The sequence below is a fragment of the Enhydra lutris genome, unplaced genomic scaffold (assembly GCF_002288905.1).
Source record: "Enhydra lutris kenyoni isolate GAN:26980312 unplaced genomic scaffold, ASM228890v2 scaffoldscaffold8, whole genome shotgun sequence".
Classification (NCBI taxonomy): domain Eukaryota; kingdom Metazoa; phylum Chordata; class Mammalia; order Carnivora; family Mustelidae; genus Enhydra; species Enhydra lutris.
In genome coordinates, this window is record NW_019154092.1 from 7,942,969 (window position 1) to 7,969,133 (window position 26,165).

A 26,165-nucleotide genomic window follows, 5' to 3' on the forward strand; every position below is an offset into this window, starting at 1 on the left:
ATATACAATGGAATACTATGTAGCCATCCAAAGAAATGAAATCCTGCCATTTGCGACAATGTGGTTGGAACTAGAGGGTATTATGCTTAGCGAAATAAGTCAATCAGAGAAAGACAGCTAACGTATGATCTCCCTGGTATGAGGAAGTGGAGATGCAATGTGGGGGGGTTTGGTGGGGTAGGAAAAGAATAAATGAAACAAGATGGGATCGGAAGGGAGACAAACCATAAGAGACTCTTAATGTCACAAAACAAACTGAGGGTGGCTGGGGGGGGGGGGGTAGGGAGAGGGTGGTGGGGTTATGGACATTGGGGAGGGTATGTGCTATGGTGAGTGCTGTGAAGTGTGTAAACCTGGCGATTCACAGACCTGTACCTCTGGGGCTAATAATACATTATATGTTTATTAAAAAATTTAAAAAAAGAAATACAAAAATTAAGTATCCCTCAGCTTAGGTTTCTGTTGTAATTAGCTTCTGGTTTTCATCCTCTGAATCATATTTTTTCTTTTGCTTCAGAGTGTTTCATTAGGAGAGTATCTTTTCCGTATTGAAAGCTATCTGAAATATGTTTTTAAAGTAAGCAGGGTAGGGGTGCCTGGGTGGCTCAGTGGGTTAAAGCCTCTGCCTTCGGCTCAGGTCATGATCCCAGGGTCCTGGGATCGAGCCCCGCATTGGGCTCTCTGCTCAGTGCGGAGCCTGCTTCCTCCTCTCTCTCTCTCTGCCTGCCTCTCCGCCTACTTGTGATCTCTCTCTCTGTGTCAAATAAAAATCTAAAAAAAAAAAAAAAAAAAAAAAAAAAAAGTAAGCAGGGTATTAACAATAAAAAATGAAATTAAAAAAAAGATTGAATTTTTCAGAGTATAAAGGAGTTCTGAGATTAAAAAAAAAAAAAGTTTGGGAACAGCTGCATTAGAAGAACAGATGGAAAGAGACTGTGGCCATTGTAGCTAGATCTCTAAGGCAGAATGTGCCCTACAGTTATCCAGAAAGAGCAATGGGATTCAGAGCATATGACAAAATAGACCTCATTTTGAGAGGGAAATCAGAATGGATGGAAGTTCTCATCTCTTAGTTTCCTCAGCATGAATATAGAAAGTAAATGAGAAACCCCTGTGGGTAGGTATAGTTTTAAAAAGAACCAATACTTAGTTAATACTATAATTATATTTTCCTGCAAACAAACTCCTATTGTTTTCAAAATTACAGATTATTAAAAAAAAAAAAAGGAAACAATTTATCTGATGATATGCAGAAGATATAGTGATACAAAAAACAACATTGGTGAGATAAGTAATGACTGAAACTGAGAAATGGGGATATGCCATTGTCTAGAGCAGCTTTCCTTAATCTTTTAAAACCCATGCCCTGTTTTCATAAACATAAAAATCCCACCACCATCTGTCCTCTCAGGAGTTGTCATAGCAATACAATGCTCTCAAGGCAGACTCAATGCACAATGCCAAATACAGTAGTGCAGAGGCAGTTTTAAGAAGGGCTTTAACAATATAGTCTAGTTCTTAGATGGATGGTCTGGCTAAATCCAAGAGAGACTTCAGAGTTCACAGAATACAGCTTTGTGCCCAAGCCCAATTATTTTTATAGAGATCATAAAAAATTAGTAGTTGTAAATAACTATTTATTAAATCCAACATCGTTTACTAACTTAAGAATGATAACTGTAATAGCTACAAATGAAAGCTACTATGTTATACAATTTTAGAATGATACTATCTTTGCCTTCATCTTTACAAGAAGCTGAGGAACATATAATGTGTAACATACAAGAAGCCATATAATGTATTAGGTCACAAAGCACAGACCTGAAAGCCAGATACTGCTACACTGACATTTTAAAGAATTAAAAAGTGCTTCACTAGACAAAATTCTTTAGGAAGTCATCTAGTATATATGGAATACCCGGCCTAGGAATCAAGATATCTTGAACTAAAGAAGCATCAAGTTACAAATGTCTATAATTAATCCATTCATTAGCAGAATCTCATCTGATCTTCCCAAATTTTACAGTACAAACAAAACTACTATCCTTTGTTTAATGCATGGATTAACATTTTAAACTTAACTTTTTTGTTTTGACAATGGTAAATCATTATTGAAAGATATTAAGGACATATAGACATTAAATAGTAAGCAATACCATGCTTATGGGTAGGAGGATTCAATATTAAAACTGTATCAGCACTCCAAAAATGTATCTATAAATTAAATGTACTTCCAACATAAAAATCCTAAGAAAATTTCTTTTATTTTTTTAATTTATTTATTTTTAAAGATTTAATTTATTTATTTGACAGAGATCACAAGTAGGCAGAGAGGGAGGCAGAGAGAGAGGAGGGGAAACAGGCTCCCTGCGGAGCAGAGAGCCCGATGCAGGGCTCGAACCCAGGACCCCGGGATCATGACTTGAGCCGAAAGCAGAGGCTTTAACCCAACGAGCTACCCAGGTGCCCCAGAAAGTTTCTTTTAAATAAGTCTCTTTATTTTGACAATTAGATACATGAATAAAATTTCTGTTATATAGGATTATATTGTCCATGCTATTTTATTTATTATTTTAATTTATTCTTTTATTTTATTATTATTAATTGATTTATTTTTATTTATTTATTTTAAAAGTTTATTTCCTCTAAACCTTTTTTTCCTCTATAACCTATTTTTTAAAAAGATCTTATTTGTTTGACAAAGAAGGAGAGACAATGCATGCTAAAGAGCGTCAGCAGGGGGAGCAGTAGGGGGAGAGGGAGAAGCAAGCTCCCCGCTGACCAGGAAACCCAAGAAGGCCTTGATCCCAGGACCCTGAGATCATAACCTGAGCCGAAGGCAGATGCTTAACTGACTGAGTCGCCAGTCGCCCCTATAACCTACTTAAAAAAAAAATAAAATAAAAAAGATGTATTTATTTATTTGTTTGTTTGTTTGAGAGAGAGAGAGAATGTGAGCCGGGAGGAGAAGAGGAGCAGAGGGAGAGGGAGAGAAGTTCAAGCAGACTCCCCACTGCTTGCAGAGCCTGGAGCAGGGCTCCATCCCAAGACCCTGAGATCAGGACCTGAGCTAAAATCAAGAGTCGGATGTTTAAGCAACTTAGCCATTCAGGTACCTCTCTCTACAGCTTATTTCTTAAGACTTTTTTTTTTTTTTTAAGATTTTATTTATTTCTTTGACAGAGACAGATCACAAGCAGGCAGAGAGGCAGGCAGAGAGAGGAGGAAGCAGGCACCCTGCTGAGCAGAGAGTCCGACGTGGGACTCGATCCCAGGACCCTGAGATCATGACCTGAGCTGAAGGCAGAGGCTTTAACACACTGAGCCACCCAGGCGCCCCGCAGACTTTTTTTTTTAAACAAATGTTTGTACAGAAAAATTGAAAGGACAGTACAGAGTATAGTACCCCTACACCTAGTTTCCCTCTATTATTAACATCTTATATAGTATGGTACATTTCTTATAATTAAGGGACTAATATTGATACATATTATTAAATAATATCCATACTTAACTCAGATTTCTATAGTATTTACCTAATATCCTTGTCCCGTTCCAAGATCCCATTTAGGATGCCGCACTAAATTCAGCCATCATATCTCTTTAGGCTTTTCATGGCTGTGGCAGTTTTTCAGTTTTCCTAGTTTTTGATGACTTTGACAGTTTTGAGTAGTACTAGTCAGGTATTTCATAGGATGCACTGCTTTTAGAATATGTCTGATGTTTTTCTCACAATAAGATTCAGGTTATAGGTTATTGGGAGGACGATTATAGAGATAAAGTGCTATTTTCATCAAATCGGATTGAAGGCACACACTGCCCACAAGACTTATGACTGCTTCTGTTGACCTTAATCACCTGGCTGAAATAGTGTATGTCAGATTTCTCCACTGCAAAGTCACTTTCTTCCCACCCTCCCAGAGGGAAGTCACTAGGAGTAGCCCACACCCTCGCCTGGTGCAGTTATGCTCCCCCTCGAGGGCAGAGTATCTACATAGTTTATTTGAATTCTGTCTTAGTGATCTGTCTCTTCTCTTCCACTAGTTAACTTATTTAATCAATTATTTATATCAATATAGATTCATGAATATCTATTTTATACTCTTGGTTATAATCCATTACTACTTTATTCTGTTGGTTCTTTTTTCCAGCTTTTGCCACCAGGAGCTCTTTCAGTTGGTTCCTGTGTAAAGAGGACACACAAACACCCCAATATGAGTTTTTGCTGTTGTTGTTGTTGTTGTTGTTTTTGGCACTTCCTTACCTTTTGGCACTTTAACATGTTCCGGGCTTATCTTCTATATTTCCTGCCTCAGTGTTAGAACCAGCTGTTCTTCCAAGAAGCCTGGCTCCTTTTATTACAGAATGATGTGAGAAACCAAGATCAGAGTGCAAAATGTGCAAGATCCCCTTTTAAAATGTCTTTTTAAAAGGCAGAAGATATATAGGACATAGACTATAAACAAACTCAAAGTTCCTTCTTGGATATAGAAGAGGAACTAATGTACATGAGTAATTTTAAAAAATCCTTTCAATCCAGGACCCTTGCTTTGGCTGGGGCTCACATACAAATATAAAAGCAAAATAACTTCATAATGCAATTCCCGAAACTGTTTTTTTTTAAAGGTTTTATTTACTTATTTGACAGAGAGAGAGAGAGAGAGAGCACATGCACACAAGCAGGGGGAGCTGCAGATGGAGAGGGAGAAGCGCACTCCCCATAGAGCAGGGAGCCCAGTGGGGGGCTCTATCCCAGAACCCTGAGATCACAACCTGAGCCACCCAGGTGCCCCCCAAAACTATTTTTATGACAACCTAAGGGACTTGTAAATAACAAGCAAGTTACTTTAAGAAACGTGGGGTTAATTATCATTTCTAAGAATAAGATCCAATGGGTATCACAAAAGAGAATTTTTTTAAAAAAGGTTAATTTGGAATAAAGGTATAGCTATTCAGTTTCTCAAAGATATACCTGAGTTAAGTGATGAGTATTCCTTTTTGGGAAAAAAAAATCACCTTAATTAAAAAACAATTGCCTAACAGAGCTTTTTGTGGAAAAACAACAACAACAACAAAACAGTTTTGGGAATTGCAAATTGTTTTGGTAATTGAAATTGTTCCTGAATGGGATTCCTGGGTGGCTCAGATGATTAAGTGTCTGCCTTCGGCTCAGGTCATGATCGCCAGATCCTAGAATCAAGCCCCACTTCAGGCTCAGAGCTCAGCAGGGAGTCTGCTTATATCTCACCCTCTGCCTCTCCCCCTGCTTGTGCTCTCTATGTCTGTCTGTCTCTCTCTCAAATATTAAATAAAATCTAAAAAAAAAAAAAAAAAAGAAACTATTTCTGAATATTATACTATAACTCATATTTGATATATGTAATACATTACAGTGGGCTGAAAGTAAAGGATATTTAATGACTATCCTTGAAGAAAATTAGACATATATGACTCTAGACTTGGGTGTCCTTAAGTACTTGTTGGGTAACAATTATAAACATTTGAGCCAATCAAACAATTTTTTTTAAAGATTTTATTTATTTATTTGACAGACAGAGATCACAAGTAGGCAGAGAGGCAGGCAGAGAGAGAGGGGGAAGCAGGCTCCCCGCTGAGCAGAGAGCCCGACGCGGGCTCGATCCCAGGACCCTGGGATCATGACCTGAGCCGAAGGCAGAGGCTTTAACCCACTGAGCCACCCAGGCGCCCCGCCAATCAAACAATTTTAGCAAAATAAAACCAAATAAAAAAAAGCTTGTATCTCTTGACATATCAATTCTGGCATATGTATTAAATCAATGCAAAAACTGGATTTGGTGGAGACCATAATTTATCTAAATAATATGCATAGTTTTCTTAAATACTATCAGTATTTTAAAAGGAAAAGATGGAAAATCGTATTTGTCAAAAAGGATTTAAAAATAAATATTTACTACAGGATACAAAATTAATATATAGAAATCTGTTGCATGTCTATACATTAATAATGATATAGCAGAAAGAGAAATTAAGAAAATAATTCCATTTACAATTATACCAAAAAGAATAAAATACTAGGGAATTAACTTAACCAAGGGGGTTAAAGACCTATACCCTGAAAACTATAAAACACTGATGAAAGAAATTGAAAATGACAAATACAAATGGAAAGACAAACCACGGAAGAATATTGTTAAAATGTTCATACTACCCAAAGCAAAAACATATTCAGCACAATCCCTATCAAAATAATAATAGTGTTTTTCACAAAACTAGAACAAATAATCTTAAAATTTGCATGGAACCACAAAAGACCTTCAAGAGTGCAAACAATCTTGAGAAAGAAGAACAAAGCTGAAGGTATCATAATCCCAGATTTCAAGTAATACTACAAAGCTATAGTAACCAAAGCAATATGATACTGGCACAAAAACAGACACATAGATGAATGGAACAAAACAGAGAGCCCAGAAATAAAGTCACACTTATATGGTCAGCTAATCTACAAACAGAGATGGCAAGAATATAAATGGAGGGGCGTCTGAGTGGCTCAATTGGTTTAAGCATGATCTGAGGTCATGATTTCAGGCTTATGAGATCAAGCCCTGCGTGGAGCTCTGCATTGGGCGTGGAGCCTGCTTAAGATTCACTCTCTGCCTCTGTCCCTCCAAGCCCCCACGAAAGAATATAAATGGGAAAAACACAGTTTCTTCAATAAATAGTGCTGGGAAAATGGGGCAGCTACATGCAAAAGAATGAAACTGGATAGCTTTCTTACACCATACACAAAAATAAACTCAAAATGGATGAAAGACCTAAATGTGAGACCTGAAACCAGAAAGGTCCTAGTAGAAAAAACAGGCAATAACCTTTTGGACATTGCCCTTAGCAACATTTTTCTAGATACGTCTCCTGAGGCAAGGAAGACAAAACTAAAAACAAACTGGTAGGACTACACCAAAATAAAAAGATTTTGCAAAACAAAGGAAACCACCAACAAAACAAAAAAGGCAACCTAGCAAAGAGGAGAAGATATTTGTAAATAAAATGTCTGGTAAGGGGTGAATATCTAAAATATATAAAGAACTGTACAACTCAACACCAAATAATAATAATCCAATTAAAAATGGGCAAGGGACTTGAAGAGACATTTTTCCAAAGAAGCCATCCAGATGGCCAATAGACACATGAAAAGATGCTCAACATCATCAGTCATGAGGGAAATGCAAATCAAAACCACAATGAGACATCACTTCATATCAGTTAGAATGGTTAGTATCAAAAAGACAAATAACAAGTGTTGGAAAGGATGTGGAAAAAAGGGAACTCTCATGCACTGTTGCTGGGAATGTAAATTGATGTGGCTACTGTAGGAAACAATATGGAGGTTACTAAAAAAATACAACTATAAATACCATATGATCCAATTATTCTATTTACTGGGCCAAAGAAAACAAAAATACTAATTAAAAAAGATATATGCACCCCTGTTCATTACAGCATTATTTACAATAGCTGAGATGTAGAAGCAACCAAGTATCTATTGATAGATGAATGGAGGAAGAAGAGTAGTCTTACACACATGTATCTAATGGAATATTATACTCAGTCATAAAAAAGAATTTGCAACAACACAGACGGACCTAGAGGTTATTATGTTAAGTAAAAGAAGTCAGAGAAAAACAAACACCATAAGATTTCACTTCTATGTGGAATCTGAAAAACAAACACAGAAACAAAAAAGCAACAACAGACTCATAAATACAGAGGACAAACTGGTGGTTACCAGAGGCGAAGTGGTGGGGGTATGGGCCAAATGACTGAAGGGGAATGGGAGGTACAGAATTCCATTTTATGGAGTGAATAAGTCACAAGGATGAAAGGCACAGCATAGGGAATATAGTCAATGGTACTGAAATAGCATTTATAGTGACAGGTGGTAGCTACACTTGTAGTGAGCATAGCATCATGTTGTCAATTCACTATACTGTCTACCTGAAACTAATGTAATACTCTATCAACTATACCTCAATAAATGTAAATAAATAAACGTTTTTTTAAAATTATGTTATGTTTGGTTAGGGTCCCAAAGTCATTTATTTCAACAAAGGTGTTTCCCGCTGTACTCTAATTTTATTCATATTTTCCTGAACTAGGAATGTAATTTGATTATGTCTAAAAATAACTAAGAAAACAAATATTTACCACACTAGGATTTGGATGGACTCTTAGCACATATTTGTTCTCTAATATTAGAGAGTAACAAGTGTTGGTGTGAAGCAAGACAGAAATCCATTCTGTGTGGTAGCCAATGGATCCACCTGGATATGATCTGAGCTACAAAAGGTAGAATCATAACAAAAAGCCTGGATGTCCTAAAAGGAAAGGGCCGCACCCCAATCAAGTTGGTATTAGAACCATAGCCATGAGTTGAAAGTCAGAGTTCAAGGAAGTCATAAAGCAGATAAAGAACCAGGTGTACAGAAGAAACATGCCATCAACAGGATGGTGGAGTCTCTGTCTGAAGGCTCAACATTTGACTTTGTGTTCCAAGTGTCAAGTGCATAAGTGTCTCATCTTGTTTTCCTGGGTTTTGCAGGCACTGCCTCTTACCTGACACCTCCACCTTCTTTTCATAGGTTTTTCTCTCACCTGGGTGAGATCTGGGGTCTCTGAAATGGTGTGGCAAAAAGGTTCAAGTAATTCTTGCTAAGCAGTTTTTTATCAGGCTTCCTGGCCTAGTTTTAGAATCTATAATATTTTCATTAAGCACTAGAAGTGACCTCAGTCTCAAGAATCTAGTATCTCCAAATCAACATGATCCGAACAGTACACCACTGAATTCCCAAAAGGAAGAAGAAGACTATACTTTGCTGCCCCAGCAGGAGAGAGGAAGTTTTCTTCTCCCCTGGCAACAGCCCAGACAATGAGAGACTGTCCCAATTCAGCCAATGAGAAGCCACTACACTTTCAACTCCTAGTTTACTCCAGCCGACTTTCTATTTACAAGAGTACTCCTAACTCTTCCCTGTCCTCTATAAAACAGTGTTCCTCTCCTTTGTTTTCTGGACTTGCCTATGGTTTTGCTGTAGCTTTCATATCCCAAACTGCAATTCTCTGCTATTCCTAAATAAACCCATTTTTGCTCGTAAAAAAACCTGACAATTTTATTTTTACGATTAATTGTAGAGTGTTTTATTATAAATCATTCCATAATTTTCTAAAATGCATTTTAAACCACTATGTGGTACTGTATGATTCCATTTATGTGAAATTATACAACAAGCAAAAACTAATCTAAGTGGATAAAGTCAGAAAAAGAGCCATAAAACAGGAATTAAGGGCCAGGAACTATAAAGCAGACAAGTAAATAAGAAAAGAAGTCAAAGCAAGAAGCCATTTTAGTTTAGGTTAGATTTTGTTTAGGTGGGCCAAGTTGCTATCCTGGCCAGTGGCTCCTTTTCAGTTGTTAGGCTCCCTTGTTTTCATTGCACATTATTCTAAAAGTGCAAGCTAATGCCCAAAATACAAAATAGAGCATTTTATTTATACAAAAAATTAATATTATCAAATGGTCTGTTTCTGCACTTTAGGGCAGAAAATCTCAAGGGAAAAAGAGCAGCCTAATTTTTAATAGCTTTTTGGAGAAATAGTTTTCAAAAGTTAAGCCTGGTTGGAAAGTCTTTTATAAAGAGCACGTGTAAATCTAAAGAGAAGAAAAGAATCCTCTTATTAACTCTAGTATGTATGTATGTATGCTTGAAATTAATATACTGTGGCCAGAAAAGCAATGGATGGTTGTCTAGTCTTTCTAGATATTAAAACATTTATAAGGCTTTTTTAAATAAATAAGTGTGATTCTGATGCATGAACAGACATGGAGACCAATGGCATAGCATAGAAAACCCAGAAATGAAAGCAAAGTTCATATGATACTGGTGGCATCTCAAATCAGTGGAAGAAAGACTTAAATAAATAGCTTTATGACTTTATAAGTACTATTTAAATGAATAGTGATAATTGTGTCAAAAAGAAACAACTGGATCCATAGTTCATACATAAATCAGGATGAATTCCAAATGTATTAGAGGGTTATATGTAGATAAATAAACAAATAAAACCATACAAGTACTATCTGGGAGTAGGGGGAAAACCTGACTACGACTCAAAATCTAGAAATAATGAAAGGAAACACTGATAAAGTTGACTACACAAAATAAAAAAACTTTTCAGGATAAAAAATAGCAAAGAAAGGGCGCCTGGGTGGCTCAGTCCATCTGTCTTTGCATCTGTCTTTGGCTCAGGTCATAGTCTTGGGGTCCTGGGATAAAGCCCTGCGTCGGGTTCCCTGCTCAGACGAGAGTCTGCTTCTCCCTCCCCCTGCTCGTGCTCTCTCTCTCTCTGCCCTTCTCAAATAAATAAATAAAATCTTAAAAACAAAACCAAAAAAGGTTAAAAAACAAATGAGCAACTGGGAAACAAAATTAAAATTTATAACATAAATGTTGCCCTTATATGCCTAACATATTTTTAAGCTTCTAAATAATAAATAAAAATACCAGTAATCCAGTAGAAAAATGGGCAAAGATATGAACAATTCACAAAAAAAGTAAGTATAAATAGTCCATAAACATATGAACAGATGCTCAACCTCACTGATAATAAGAGAAATGAAAATTTAAAACTACACCATTTCCCTATCAAATTAACAAAAATCCAAAACTTTGGCAAATAACAGCAACAAAAGTTTGGCAACATAATTTTTTGGAAGTGTAGGGAAACAGGGCCTTGGTGAGAATGCAAATATTATGACTCTTTTGGAGAAGAACGGGATAATTCTAGCAATATTACATGGAATTGACGATTCAAGATTATTCATTATAATTTTATTTGTAATGACAAAAGATTGGAAATAACCCAAATGTCCATCTATTAACAAATGAATACATACAGTGTTTTAGCCAACAATGGGCTTCTATGTAGGTACCCCCCTCCAAAAATTAATATGGAAGAAGTTCCAGGGCATTTAATTAAATTAAAATATAAAAACAAGAAAGAAAAAGCATGAAGCACAATGTTTTCTGTAATAAATGAATGTTTGTTTGTTTTTTAACAAATATAAATGCCTACGAAAGTTTTAAACAATGAGTATAGGTAGGATGAAACCATTTACCCATTTCCTTGAGCCAATTCAGGTCAATTCAGGTTCAGGTTTATCCTACTGTCCTGGTTTAACTCTCAAAAATGTCTTAGTTTGGACAATAAGTTATAAGGTCACATTATGTATAGAAGGAACAAAGTGGAAGTGACAGAGATGACTGCTTTACCACTGTTATATACATTTGTCTTTCTTCTTTTTTTTTTTTTTTTGGTCTTTCTAATTATGTAAATATTTTACATAATCAACACACAAATCACAAGGGAAATAAACAATCCCTAAAAATTGAAAACTAACATAAATGAACCTAATTTTAAATCAAGTCGGTCACATAACCACTTGCAGAAAATACTCCAACTGATTTCAGAAGACAGTATTTGGGCTTTACATCTTCAATATGTGTTCAAGGACAAAGGACAATCTTAACGGCCACTTAATAATCTCACTAATGTATTATAAATAAAGCATATAAGTAATATTAATGTTGTTAGAAAACAAAAATTTCAGTATGAAAGAGTTACAGATGTAAAATCAAAAGGAATAGACCTGTCATCTTAAATTTGAATTGGCAATATTACTACAAACTCAAAAAGATTTTCCCTTATAACTATTTATTAGCTCTGCCCACTAAAAAGGGTTATAAGAAAGCTAGTAGCAGCAACAAGTAGTGCTAATGGCACGACTGTGGTCTCTGCTCACCATTTTCTTCTGTTGGGAACCGAAGTCCCCTGGGGAAATGGCTAATTACATATGTGAGATATATAAGATGAGCTTCAGACAGTCTCTAAAGCTAACAAAGAACATGTCAAAAGGATGTCAAAAAGCATGTCAAAAGGACTCAAGCACCAAGTTGAGGAAAGTTCCTACTGACCAAAGATGAAACAATTTGAGCAAAAAGAATAATGGCAGCAACTGATTAAAACACTAAACATATGTAAAAAACCATGAGTTTGGGTGCCTGAGTGGCTCAGTGGGTTAAGCCTCTGCCTTTGGCTCAGGTCATGATCTCAGGGTCCTGGGATAGAGTCCCACGTCAGGCTCTCTGCTCCGCAGGGAGCCTGTTTCCCTCTCTCTCTGCCTTCCTCTCTGCCTACTTGTGATCTCTGTCTGTCAAATAAAGAAATAAAATCTTAAAAAATATATTAAAAAACCCCCCAAAACATGAGTTTACAATGATACTTAAAATACCATCACCTCATCCACACCCAACCTACCAAAAAGCAAAGCAAAATTTGAATTTGCTGGAATTTGCTAGGGCATGAAGTCAATACTCTGAAACTGAACAAAGAGAATTACTTATCTTACTTTTTGTTTACATATCCTTTATTTTAGGGTAGCCAAAGGGCTCTAGTATATGTAAGAAAGTTCTTCTATACAGAATAATTCTAGCTAATAAATGCAGAAGGAAAGATAATAGTAGATCATTATTTAATGAAATTGATAATGGCAAAGATCATCAATGAAGGGTGAAACTACCAGGTGAAAGACTGATGGAAAACTTAGTACAAAAGGATCAGACTTTGACCATTTGAACCCAGCAATCAACTTTAAAAGGAGGACAACCAGACATTGTGTGTAATTTATGTACCCATCTCCCAAAAACTGAATCTGAATCTGATCAATTTTAAGATCTAATCTCCAATGTATAGGAAATAGAGAGGACAAAGTAACAAGTTAAATATGGGAAGCAATCAGCCAAATCCAGAAAGCGATATATTTTTCATCACAATTCACTAGTTTCTTTAACAAGCCTATAGAACCTTAAAAGGTGGTGAGGGAAAGAAGAAGTGTTTTAGAATAAAAGAAACAAAAGAAACCTAACAGTCTAAATACAGTAAGTGGACTGTGAGACCTTGATTTGATTAAAACAACTATAAACAACATTTAGTTGATTAGGGCAATCTATCGACTAGATATTAAATGTTAAGGAAGTACTGCTACGTATTTTAGGTGTGGTCATAACATTGTATGTGTAAGAAAATTTACTCTCTCTCTTTTTTAAGATGTATAACTAAGGGACTTTGGAGATGTACTGAAATTACTTTATAATACCCCAACAAAAGAAAGTGGCAGAGGGATTGTGCAGATTCACAGACAGATGATTGAATGGATGAAAGAAGTATGGCTGCTGAAGCTGGGGAGTAGGGACCCAGAAGTTCATTGTACTTTCTTTGCATACATTCAAAAAAAGTGTACAAGTTCATTGTACTCTCTTTGTGTACATTCAAGAAAAATGTACTTGTTTACATTTAAGTACACAAAAGAGTACTTTGTGTACTCTGTGTACTTCAGGAAAAGTAAAAACAAAGCGAACACTAAAATAAAACCAAAAAAGGTGTAGGTAGGGATCCAGAATCCAAAAACTACAGGATTTGAGTAATATGTTTAACAGTAAGTATAAAAATGAGCTACCTTAAGAGAAAATCAGAAAAGAGAAACGAATTCTCTTAGGCAAGGTTGCTGGAGGAGAGCCTGCTAGACAAGTATGTGCTAAAAGTCCACCAAATGAGACCGGAAGGGAAGGCTAATTTAGGTCCTCTCAGGACTTGTGCCCCACCCATGAAAAGTATGTGAAAAGTATGGGCAGTCTTTCAATTTAGAAGGGAGAATCAGCCACAGATTTAAAGAGGACATTACAAGAACCTAGTGTGGAAGAGAATGGTTTACAAGAAAAAGAATACTGCTCTCCAGAAAGAACTGGAATGTGGAAATTTTATCCTAGAGAGCAGAAAGATTAACTGAATTTTAAATGAGAGGTAAAGTTACATTATGAACTCCCTCAAAGTTTAAAACCTGTGATTAAATCCTCAGAGGTAAATAATATATATACATATATATTTTTAAATGGAAACTAGCCTAGAAGCACACCAGTTGCTTCTAGAATTGTAGAGATATGACCATAGATAAGTGGTTCTTTCTCAACAGAACTATGTAAGTCTTTTCCCAGAAGAAGAGGTCAATGGGGTTGGGTTAGTTTGTGGATCACGTGACTCTCGATCTCCAGGTTGAGTTCAAGCCCCATGTTGGAGTGGAGATCACTTAAAAAAATAAATCTTTAAAAAAAAAAAAAAAAAGCTGTTGGAGCGCCTGGATGGCTCAATCATTAAGTGTCTGCCTTTGGGTCAGGTCATGATCCCAGGGTCCTGGGATCGAGCCCCACATTGGGCTCCCTGCTCAGCGAGGAGCCTTTTCTCCCTCTTCTCTGACTGCTGATTCCCCTGCTTGTGCTCTCTCTCTCTCTGTTAAATATATAAATAAATAAATAAATAAAATTTAAAAAATATAAGGAACAGGATGCTCCCCAAAAAGGACAATCAGAGAAGGGCTCTTAGAAATTAAAAATGAGGATGTGGAGAAAGGGGAACCCTCCTACACTGTTGGTGGGAATGCAAGCTGGTGGAACCACTCTGGAAAACAGCATGAAGGTTCCTCAAAATGTTGAAAATAGAGCTACCCTATGACCCAGCAATTGCACTACTGGGTATTTACCCTAAAGATACAAACGTAGTGATCCGAAGGGGCACGTGCACCCGAATGTTTATAGCAGCAATGTCTACAATAGCCAAACTATGGAAAGAACCTAGATGTCCATCAACAGATGAATGGATAAAGATGTGGTATATATACACAATGGAATACTATGCAGCCATCAAAAGAAATGAAATCTTGCCATTTGCAACAACGAGGATGGAACTAGAGGGTATCATGCTTAGCTAAATAAGTCAATTGGAGAAAGACAACTATCATATGATCTCCCTGATATGAGGAAGTGGGGATGCAACATGGGGGGTTCAGGGGGTAGGAGAAGAATAAATGAAACAAGATGGGATTGGTGAACCAATCCATAAGTGACTCGTAATGTCACAAAACAAACTGAGGGTTGCTGGGGGGAGGGGGGTTGGGAGAGGGGGGTGGGGTTATGGACATTGGGGAGGGTATGTGCTAAGGTGAGTGCTGTGAAGTGTGTAAACCTGGCGATTTACAGACCTGTACCCCTGGGGATAAAAATATATGTTTATAAAAAAATTAAAAAATAATAAAATTAAATTAAAAAAATATGCAGCAAAAAAAAAAAAAAGAAATAAAAAATGAAAGCCAAAATTTTAAACTCTAATACAAAGTCTAGAAGATTAAGAAAGCTTTCAGGAAGCGTAGTCCAATATAAAAAGACATAATAGTATTATTCATTTAATAAACTAGTGTTTATACATCATGCATCAAACTAATATGCAACACTAATTTATTCAATGGATTGCTAAAGTAATTACTGATTTAACTAGAAGTAGTGATAACTATATTGGGAAGATAAGAGATAAAGCTAAGTCATCATCTGCCATAAAAAAAGGCAATGAATAGTTCCTAAAATCAAAGAATCAAGAGAACAGTATAGGGATACTATTTAAAATTAGGGAAGTAAGACCATACCAAAGACCTGGAAGTTGTTGTCTCTGACCCAGGATCAAAGGGTTGGGAACAAGCATGCCAGGGGCTTGTTTTAGTACAACGTGCATGAACTTCACGTATTTACATATATCCCACTTTGATAAACATAGTAATTAATTATAAAAGATCAAAATGATACCATTCTGTCCTTAAGGAGTTTATAGTCTGTTGAAAGAAACATGTTAAAAACAAGTATAGTAGCATGTAGCACATGACCTAACAGAAGCAGACAATCTGAATAATGTAGAGGATCCTATCTCAGTCAAAAAGATGTTTGGGAGACAAGGGGACATTCGAACTGTGGTTTTAGAGGATGAAAAAGGGTTAACTGGTTGGAGAGAGGATGATGAGTGTTTCTCCCATCAGCAGTCTACACATGTAAATTTTCTTTCGAAAACACAAGTGATTCCATAAACGCACTTTTGCACACCTTGGTTTTTTTAAAAAAATATTTATTTATTTATTTTAGAGAGACTGAGAGAAAGTGTGCAAGTGCAGGGAGGGGCAAAGGGAGAGGGAGACAGAATCTCAAACAGACTCCCCGCTGAGAGCAGAGCCCAGAGGGGGCCTTGATCCCATCACTCTGAGATCATGACCCCAGCAGAAATCAAGCCCAACCAACAGAGCCACCCAGGTGTGCTCCACTTTTTATTTAATACATCTTGGACACTATTCCTCAGCAAGCACTTAAAAATAACTTTCAGTTTCTCAAAAAAAAAAAAAAAAAAAGCTTTTAATTTCTCAAGCATCTCTCAGTTAAGTCTTTTTTTTTTTTTTTTTTTTTTTAAGTGGCAGGGAGGGGCAGAAGGAGAGGGATGGAGAGAATCCCAAGCAGGCCCTAGCCCAGCATGGAGCCCAATAAGGGCTCAATGTCACCACCCAACAACCAAGACCCAAGAAAAATCAAGAGCTGGGAGCTTAAATGATTGAGATACCCAGGCAACCCATAGTGAAATCTTATATAAAAGGAAGAGAATCTATTTTAATATATGAAGTATTTATCTCTATTTGGAACTATAACACATGCTTCTTATTAAAAGTTCAACAGTATGAAATGTTAAAAATGAAAAGTAAAAAATTTCCATTGTTCCTCAAGAATAAGCTCTTTGAATTTCCTTCCAGATCTTTTCAATAAAAATAAAACTGCAGGGGCGCCTGGGTGGCTCAGCGGGTTAAGCCGCTGCCTTTGGATAGGGTCATGATCTCAGGGTCCTGGGATCGAGCCCCGCATCGGGCTCTCTGCTCAGCAGAGAACCTGCTTCCTCCTCTCTCTCTCTGCCTGCCTCTCTGCCTGCTTGTGATCTCTCTCTGTCAAACAAATAAAAAAATAAAATAAAATAAAATAAAAAATAAAACTGCACATCTGTGTAAATATCATTCAATCCAAGCAAATCCAATAATGTTCTATACACCTACTACATCTATACTGACTATACACATAGACAGTATACATACTGACTATATATTTTATGTATAGTCTATACACATAAAATATACTTACATTCTTTAAAGTCTCTTAAAGTTAAAGATTCTGTGATAAACATGAACTTTCCTGCATGTCAACTTACCAACACAATCACAGCACTCATCCCAAAGGGTCCCAAGACACAACATACACTCTTTACAGCAGGAACAATTTCCTTCTCCAGGTCGGCACTGGCAGAGCTCCTGGAAATAAGACAGATGTTCAAACTTAAAATTTCAAACATCTATGTTTAAAATTGTTAGTTTTTTACAGCAAAATTCCCAAATTTGCATTTATAGTAATCTACTCTTCACACAGGTTTTTTAAAAGATCATTAACTGTTTGTAGGAACATAAATATCTACAACGTCAAGCAGATTTATATTTTCTTTTGGACATACTCAGTTATCTATTTTGGATGCTTTTACCTTATTTTGAAACAGAGAAAACATTTAACTTTATAACCTGTAACTACCCCCTAAACTACCTTGAAAAATAGTTCAGTACAAGCACAAAACCTGCTTTTCAGCTATTAAATTCATTGTCCAAATTAAATGAAGAGCCAGCTTGTAGTGGGAGCTGTGGTTTCTCAATATGTGGAATATGAATAAATGCATCTTGCCAAAACTACTATTTTTATTGACCTACAACATATTAAAGCAGTGTGCTTGGTGTGGTAGACTATTTAAAAGAAGGGAGCAATTATAGCCTCCCTGTGTCCACCCACCCTCTTTGCAATGTAACTTTGCAGCTCTTCTGATCAAGGGACAGTGCCTATTTTCAGCCTAGCTTTAATCAGCAGAATTTGGTGGAAGTGACATCATGTCAATTCTGAGTCTGGGTCTCCACAGCATTTAGTGCTCTCCCTCCTATTCCTCTCAGAACTTCTCCCAGCTGCCATGTGTAAGCCTGGGAGAAGGCCACATGGGCAAGTTGGTCCACCTGAAGCCATCCTATTTCATCTAGCCTTCAACCAACCAGCAGCTGACAATAGACACAGAATGAGCCTAGAAAAACCATACACTCAATAGAGGCCCAGACTGCTAACCTACAGAAATAAGAGCTAAAAAAAAATGGTTATTGTTTTAAGCCACTAAACTTTGCTTCCTAAATGAGGCTTCAGGGTAATTCCTTTAATCCCTTCCACCAGACAGCTACTCCTCAACAAAGCCAACTTAAAGAGAAATTCTGTAGCCACCATTGCTTACTCAGCTGTCCTTGGGTTATGAGTTACCATACACATTTTTAAAAACTTAAACACAGTACATAATATTTATCCCTATTAAGTTTATCTTATTACATTTCTAGACTACTGGAGTCATTCCATCATTCTAGTATGACATGATTTTTTGCAACACTGATACTTAATTCCTTGTTCTTCTTCTCCAAAAGTTCCTTAGCTATTTCACAGCATTTTTGAGAATCAACAGTTGTGCTATTTTCTAACTAACTCATGAGTTTCATGTCAGCGTATACCTGTATCCTGATGATATATGCAAGCAGAAATATTTTTGTACTTTGGAACTCTGTCTAGTCAGGCTGAATTCATGTACTGTAGAACTTAGGTAACTTTGCTAGGTCTCTTAGAAAGAGAGGGACTAGAGGGGCAGGGACCTACTGAGAAGTACAGATGCTTCATCATAAAACTGGTGATGCTTAATTCAGATAAGCTCAAATTTACTTGGAAACCTAGAAAATCAAGAGTTGCCAAAGATAAACTTTGTGACTTGTTTCCCCATAAAAATCTGTCCTATCTTTGGGATGAGAGAACATTTTTTTAGTATGTTTTTTTAAAATACCATCAGAGTTAAGGATATTGATACTTACTGTTTTTTAGTTTTAAGGCTGCCACTTAGTCACAAGAAATAAAGCTTCTTTTAAATTTTAATTTACATTATACATAGAAAATAACCTTTTACTCTCTTAGTTGCTTGTATTTACATGATCTATTTAGCTCAGGAGAAGCAAATTAGAAAGTAACAAATTTATTCAAAGAATATATCTCTCCTTTTTCTATCTATGGAAGCTTCCAAATAATAGCTTATTAAATGAATAACTGTATATCATATTAAATAATTTGAAAATGAATGTCAATGTAATGGCTTCTAGTCTGAGTCATTAAAGCATTCATTATGTCTTTTTACTGTCAGGGATCTGCAAGGTGTTTCAAACTGGAATGAAAGGGTGGTGATACCTTAAGATTACTGAGAACTAATGGAAGGTTAAAACTAAGACTACTTAACAGTTGCTTCAACTTGCCTGGATTATGTAGCCCTCAAGATTAAATCTATTTCACACCCTCTTAATAAATGCCTGTACTTTTACATGTCAGTATGATGGAATAATGTACCCTAGTAATATGCTTAATGATTTATAATTTACTGATAGGATATAAAGGGAGAAGCTATAAGAAACCAAGATATGAGGGAAATAACTTGAAGATGAGCTTTATTACTGCACTACTAAAATAATAAAAATCCAGGCAAAGACTTTCTTGGTAAAAATTACTATGAAAACTGGTTGAATGCCAAAGTAACGATATGCCAACTAATATTTTTCTTTCTTTCCATCTTCCTACAGAAAAGACCGAAAAATCTTTGTCCTAATAAAATAAACTTCATCACATAAATTAAGACATTTACAGAGTAAATAAGCCTAAAAATATATCAAATCTCTATTCTTCATAGGTCATGTGAGCATTCTTTCCAAGAGATGGAAAAATAAGGAAAATGAGATCCTCAAATCAACTTTTTAGTCAGGATTTGTGCCTTTTCAATTTTCAGACACGTAACTTCTCATTTTCCAGGGGACAATTCCAGGCAAATTTAATATATGGAGTTTAGGATCTCAAAAACCTCACTGCAGATCAAGAGAGCAAAATACATGGAAAGCGTTTGTTTTATGACTATTGTTAAGAAAAAAACAGAAAGCAATGAATTTCCATCTGTAAATAATGATGAATAACAAGTAATTCATTCTTTTCTGCTCACTTTACATGTCTCCCAAAATCACATTGTTGAATGTTTGGTGATAAACATCTTTGGAAATGTACACTATAATTTTCTTGACAGTTAGAAAACAATGGTTAGGATGAATGTTTCTAAATATAAAAAGTACTTCTAATGTCCTTTGAACCTAAGGATTGGAAATACAAAAGAAGAAAAAACCCAACTCAGTATGTAACTCTGTAGTGTATCAAGGATCACAGAAAAACATTAAGAACTACCTCATTTAAATTAAGCAGAGGACTGCCTGTGGCTCACTCATTTAAGCCTCCAACTCCTGCTTCTGGCTCAGATCATGATCTCAGGGTGGTGAGATGGAGCCCCGCATCAGGCTCTGCACTCAGCAGGGGGTCTACTTCTCTCTCTCTCTCTCTCTCTCTCTCTCTCTGCCCTTCCCCCAGCTTGCATGCACATACCACCTCTCTCTCTCTCTAATAAATACATAAATCTTAAAAAAATAAATAAAGCAATCTTCTTCACTTGAAGAGAAACCTTTAACAGTTTTAGTTACAAAGACATAAATGAATCTTCAGTAACCAGAAAGGCTTTCCTAAAGAGGTTACAGTCGAGGTAACAGGCATACTTTAAAAAAAAATTTAAGTATTTTTAAAATTATGAAATACTGAAAAACATATGCTAGAGTAAAAGGAAAAACACCCCCAAATCCACCCCCTTTGGTAAATTCCTACACATTTCTAACAAAATCTTGACTATATACTTTCCTGATCTAAAAAAATAAGCATTTCCCTATTGTAAGAATCTGTCAACATAATTTATTAACTGCATAATAGTGTATTCTATGTACCAAAATTCAGAAATAGACCTTGAATCCTGATCCTTTCCACATCTTGTTCAACTTTTTTAAAATTTAAAATTGTGTTTTTTAAACAGCCGCCACAGGGGTGTGCTGGCGCTGCTCTACCCCCTGCAGCATCTCTAGCACGGCGGGGCAGCGGCAGCTGGAGAGGCCGGTGGAACAGCACTAGGGTAGCTGCAGGGGGGCCTGGCCTGGCTTGTCAGACCCTGATCCCCTGGATGACCCCACACGGAAGTCGAGGTATTGCTGTAGAAAATGCTTCCAGGACACAGAAAGATGCAGACAACAGATGAACTTGGTTGGGCCCCCCAATTCCTGAGTGTCCCGCTTTCTTATTCTTTGTCAAAAACTTGATCATTATTTTTCTCTACCTAAGTAGAAAATATGGTTGACTTGAGATGTGGAATTTTTCTGTTTGGACTGGCTATTTATATATTTTCCTAACCTTACATGACCAAACTTGAGTACTGCTAAGTTGGATGGAACATGTGATCACAGCCTAACTCAAAGTTCACAGAAGTCCAAAATAAAGACTGATTCAATACTTCCACTTGTTTACTGCTGTTACCTCCCCTAAAGTTCCTAAATAGGTTTTATATAACACTAAAAGGCACTGTGCTAAGCATTTTATATATATTATCTTGACTCTCATAAAGGCCCTTTCAAGGCAATTATTACCCTCATTTTTCAAATAGGATTATAATATTTGTACATCATTCAGTAAGGGGCTGAGATCTGACCCCAGTTTTGGTTAGATTCTTGTTTTTCAAACATCAGAATGAGAAATATAAAGCTTATTTCTTATTAATTTAGCATTTCAATAATTATAGTTATTACTTTCTTAGAGAGATGAACCCATAATTAAACCTAAACAATCCTCTAAGTCGTTCAGTCAAAGGCATTATTACATCTTTCACTCTCTACCTGAATACAATTAGAAGTGCTATTGCCCAAGTTTAATCACTGTTTTTAAAGGTAAAATAAGTATCATTGGCTAAGAGTTGCAAAGCCAGTGAGTTGGAATTTAATACTTAATTCTTTCGTTGCTTCAGCCAGTTAATGACCACATCATCTGCTTCTCAAGTCTCAGAGAAAGTGTTGATGTTGCTCCTGAGACCGTTGACAAGGCTGAGAAGTAGTAGGTTAGTGATTTGTCTGAGTTCCTGCAACCGGGGCCCTGACATCAGGTCTTCTGACTCAAAGCTGTTCCACCAGCTCTGCTCTTGCATGCTAGTCAGAGTAACAGGGAATAAGACATCTGTTCTCTGAGTGAAGTACTATGCTAGGTGTTTGTAAAGTAATCACATTGTTCAATAAACTTATGATGGAAAAAATCAAAACTTTATACTAAAGGAGAAACAGAAGTTTTTATATCTGGATTTTCCTAATATGGACCAGCATGAATATTCAGAATTTGGCAAGCTGCTTTAAAAGCTTCTATGAAATGAAAATCTGGCAGGATGAAAAGTTTTAGGGAGAATCTAATAATTTAAAACATTATTACAGGGGCGCCTGGGTGGCTCAGTGGGTTAAAGCCTCTGCCTTCGGCTCAGGTCATGATCCCAGGATTCTGGGATCGAGCCCCGCATCGGGCTCTCTGCTCAGCAAGGAGCCTGCTTCCTCCTCTCTCTCTGCCTGCTTCTCTGCCTACTTGTGATCTCTGTCTGTCAAATAAATAAACAAAATCTAAAAAATTAAAAATAAACAAAAACATTATTACATTTGTATTAGAAAAATCTTGAATATCTCAGAGAATTTCAAATCTCTGAATGCCCGAAGACAGAGATTTTACATAATTATTCAATCAAGAGTCCATCATATCTATTGTCTATACAACTAAGTTTTGGTGAGATCTTAATCCTCTGCAAAATAAATTGGGGGGAAAGGGTGGGATTCTTCTAACTTTAAGAGTTAAAATTTGTTGGGACACCTGGGTGGCTCAGTCGCCTGACTGAGTTCAGTCAGCATCTGACTCTTGATTTTGGATCAGGTCGTGATTTCAGGGTTATAAGAGGGAGTCCTATGATGGGCTCTGTGCTGGATGTGAAACCTGCTTAAGATTCTCTCTTCTGGGATGCCTCGGTGGCTCCGTAGGTTAAACATCTACCTTCATCCCAGGTCATGATCTCAGGGTCCTGGGATCGAGTCCTGCATCAGGCTCCTTGCTCAGCAGAGAGCCTGCTTCTCCCTCCCCCTGCTTGCATTCTCTCTCTCTGACAAATAAATACAATCTTATAAAAAAAAAAAAAAATCCTCCCTTAGCCCCTTCCCCTCTCCTTGCACTCTCTCTTTAAAAAAAAAAAAAAAAAAGTTGGGACGCCTGGGTGGCTCAGTTGGTTAAGCGGCTGCCTTCAGCTCAGGTCATGATCCCAGCGTCCTGGGATCGAGTCCCACGTCGAGCTCCTTGCTCTGCAGGGAGCCTGCTTCTCCCTCTGCCGCTCTGTCTGCCTGTGCTCTCTCTCCCTCTCTCTCTCTGACAAATAATTAAATAAAATCTTAAAAAAAAAAAAGTTAAAATTTATTTTATAAATTCCAAATTTCCAGGCCAGCAATGGAAGACTAAGAACTTAAGGAGAATCTTATTTATATTTCAATGTTTGGGTACTGATAAATATTTCCATTCTCTAACCATTGGCAAGATCTAGAAATTTGTTAGTTAAAACCGGGAAACATCACTGAAAAGAACATGATAGTCTAGTAGACAGGAAATGACTTGGGTTTACAGGATCTAGATTCTGTCCTAGCCCATAAACTACAGTGTGTCACAGTGGTTCTCCGTGTTTCAGTCATAAAAAGGGGATGGTACTGCTGGATTTTCCCTTACAGGCTTTGGCATCCAAGTGAGGTAATAGCTATCAAGGAGCTTTGGTGACCCAGCAGTCCCACTCCTAGGTATTTACTCAAGAGATATGAAAACATATGCCCACACAAAGACCTATAAGTGAAAGTAAATACCAACTTTATTCATAATTACCAAAAACCCAATGTCCATCCACTAGTGAATGAATAAACAAATGTGGTACATCCACACAATGAAATACTACTCAACAATAACCTGATGCATCCAAGGGATTAATCTCAGAAGCATTATACAAAATGAAAGAAGCCAGGCAGACACAAATGTCTCAAACAGCACAATTCTGCTCAAAAGACATTCTGAAAAAGGCAAAACCATAAGGAAAAAAACCAAATCAGTGGTTGACAAGTGCTGAGTCTGGGAAGGGGGCTAGTTTTTACTATAAAGAGATAGAAGAGGACTGTTAAGGGACACTGTTCCCTGTCTTGACTGTGGTAGTGGTTACACAGAAGAATATGTTTGTCCAAAACCATAGAAAGTGAACTGTATTATATGTGAGTCATACCGCAATGTATCTGGACCAAAAAAAGTGCTCTGGGAGATAAGAGAATACTTTATTTCACCTTTGAAAGACGAGTATGGTACACTGTGGCCCATAAGTTTATTATTTTGATAAACCTGAATTCAAAATATATACAAACCAGTACTGAAGAAAGCAATGCAAAAGACAGTTCTTCTAACTCTGAAAATGTATTTCTCTATTTTACTTTGACACTAAAGCTAAATTTCTCTAAACTAACATAATTTTCTTTTTACAAAGAAACCTAAAACAATACTAGTGAAAAATGCAGAACACAAAACTTATATATAATTGTTAAAAATCACCTAAACAGGGGCGCCTGGGTGGCTCAGTGGGTTAAAGCCTCTGCCTTCAGCTCAGGTGATGATCCCAGGGTCCTGGGATCGAGCCCCACATCGGCTCTCTGCTCGGAGGGGAGCCTGCTTCCCCCTCTCTCTGTCTGCCTCTCTGCCTACTTGTGATCTCTCTCTCTCTCTCTGTCAAATAAATAAATAAAATCTTAAAAAAAAAAAATCACCTAAACAGGGGCGTCTGGCTGGCTCGGCTGGTAGAGCATGTGACTCTTGGTCTTGGGGTCATACGTTTGAGACCCACATTGGGTTCAGAGATAACTTAAAAATGAAAAAATATTTTAAAAAATCACCTAAACATAGAATAAAAACCTAGAAAGAGCTATATCAAAGTATTAAGAGTAGTCTATGTTTAGAAAATAGCACTATGAATGATTCCTTTCCTTTTTATACTTCAATGTATTTTTTTAATTTCCTCACAGAAAAATTCCTATTTTGTGAGTATAAAATATTTTTATAATGGCAAGTAAACATTTAATTATTTAGCTACTATGACTTCTTTATCCAGTTTAATGTTTGTACAATAAAACTATACTCAAAAACACCAACCAAGATTCTTAAACATTAAATTAAGCAAACTCCAAGTATTTAAAATATCTTGATCTTAACACCCTCCCCCAACAAGGAAGATGGCAGAGTAGGAGGATCCTAAGTTAACTCAATTTAACTAAGTTAACCTCATCCTAAGGATAAAACTTAAGCATACAATCCTAAGGATAACACCAACATCAGTGTAAATAACCCAGAAAACGACCAAAGACTGGCAGAACAGACTTTCCACAGCTAAATATAGAGAAGAGGCCACACTGAAGAGAATAGGGAGGGTGGAAGATGCAGTGGGGAGCTAAATAGACCCATGAGACTATCTGCTAGAGGGAAGGATGCCATGGGTGTGGAGAAGGGACGGAAACAGACCCTCATGCCAAGCACCCCAGGCACAGGAAACCCTCATGGGGAAGAAAAATCCTCATAACATCTGGCTTTGAAAACATAATAATTTTGCGAGTTCTCACAATCAGTGGGGCTTAACACTTGGAACTTTAAAACCAGTGGGCTCAGCTCTAGAAAAGCCAAAAGGCAAAAGAAACTGAGTCCCAGCCTTTAAAGTTACAGCATAGAAGAAGCAGAGTGAAAGATGCCTGGGGTATAGAGAAGGGAGATTTGTTTACTAATCTCAGAGCTCGAATGCTAGGAGCCTTCTCCAGGAACAAAAGAGGTGGAGAGTGCAATTTGCCTGCCTACCCCCCAGCCTAGATACGAGACACCTGAGAGGACACCCACAGACGACAATACTCTATCTAGCTTGTATTTCCTGCAGATCTGCCCCTTCCAATATGCCCTTGGCCAGAGCCTATACCTCCTAGAGGGGGCAGCACCACTCCAAAGGGATTCCAGTCCCAGGGAAAAGGGAGATAACCTCACATCCATCAGGCTGAAGCCACAGTGAAATAAAACTAAAGCTTCTCAGGGGATAACACAGGGAAAACACCTTGCAGTTTGGTGCTACTGCGTCTCTGGCAAATGCCTGGTGTGACTCAACTCAAGCCCAAGGCAGCCCCAGACTGGCCCCAT

The 26,165-nt window shown here is 37.0% G+C and overlaps 1 protein-coding gene across 1 annotated transcript in view; it reads right to left on the reverse strand.

Annotated features, from left to right (window-relative positions):
- Positions 1–26,165, reverse strand: part of LOC111142519 (twisted gastrulation BMP signaling modulator 1) — a 68,605-nt gene that overhangs the window by 15,842 nt on the left and 26,598 nt on the right. The window contains exon 3 of the mRNA XM_022495759.1: positions 17,149–17,248. Within this exon, the coding sequence (XP_022351467.1) occupies positions 17,149–17,248 (100 nt within the window). The remainder of the gene's footprint in view (positions 1–17,148; positions 17,249–26,165) is intronic.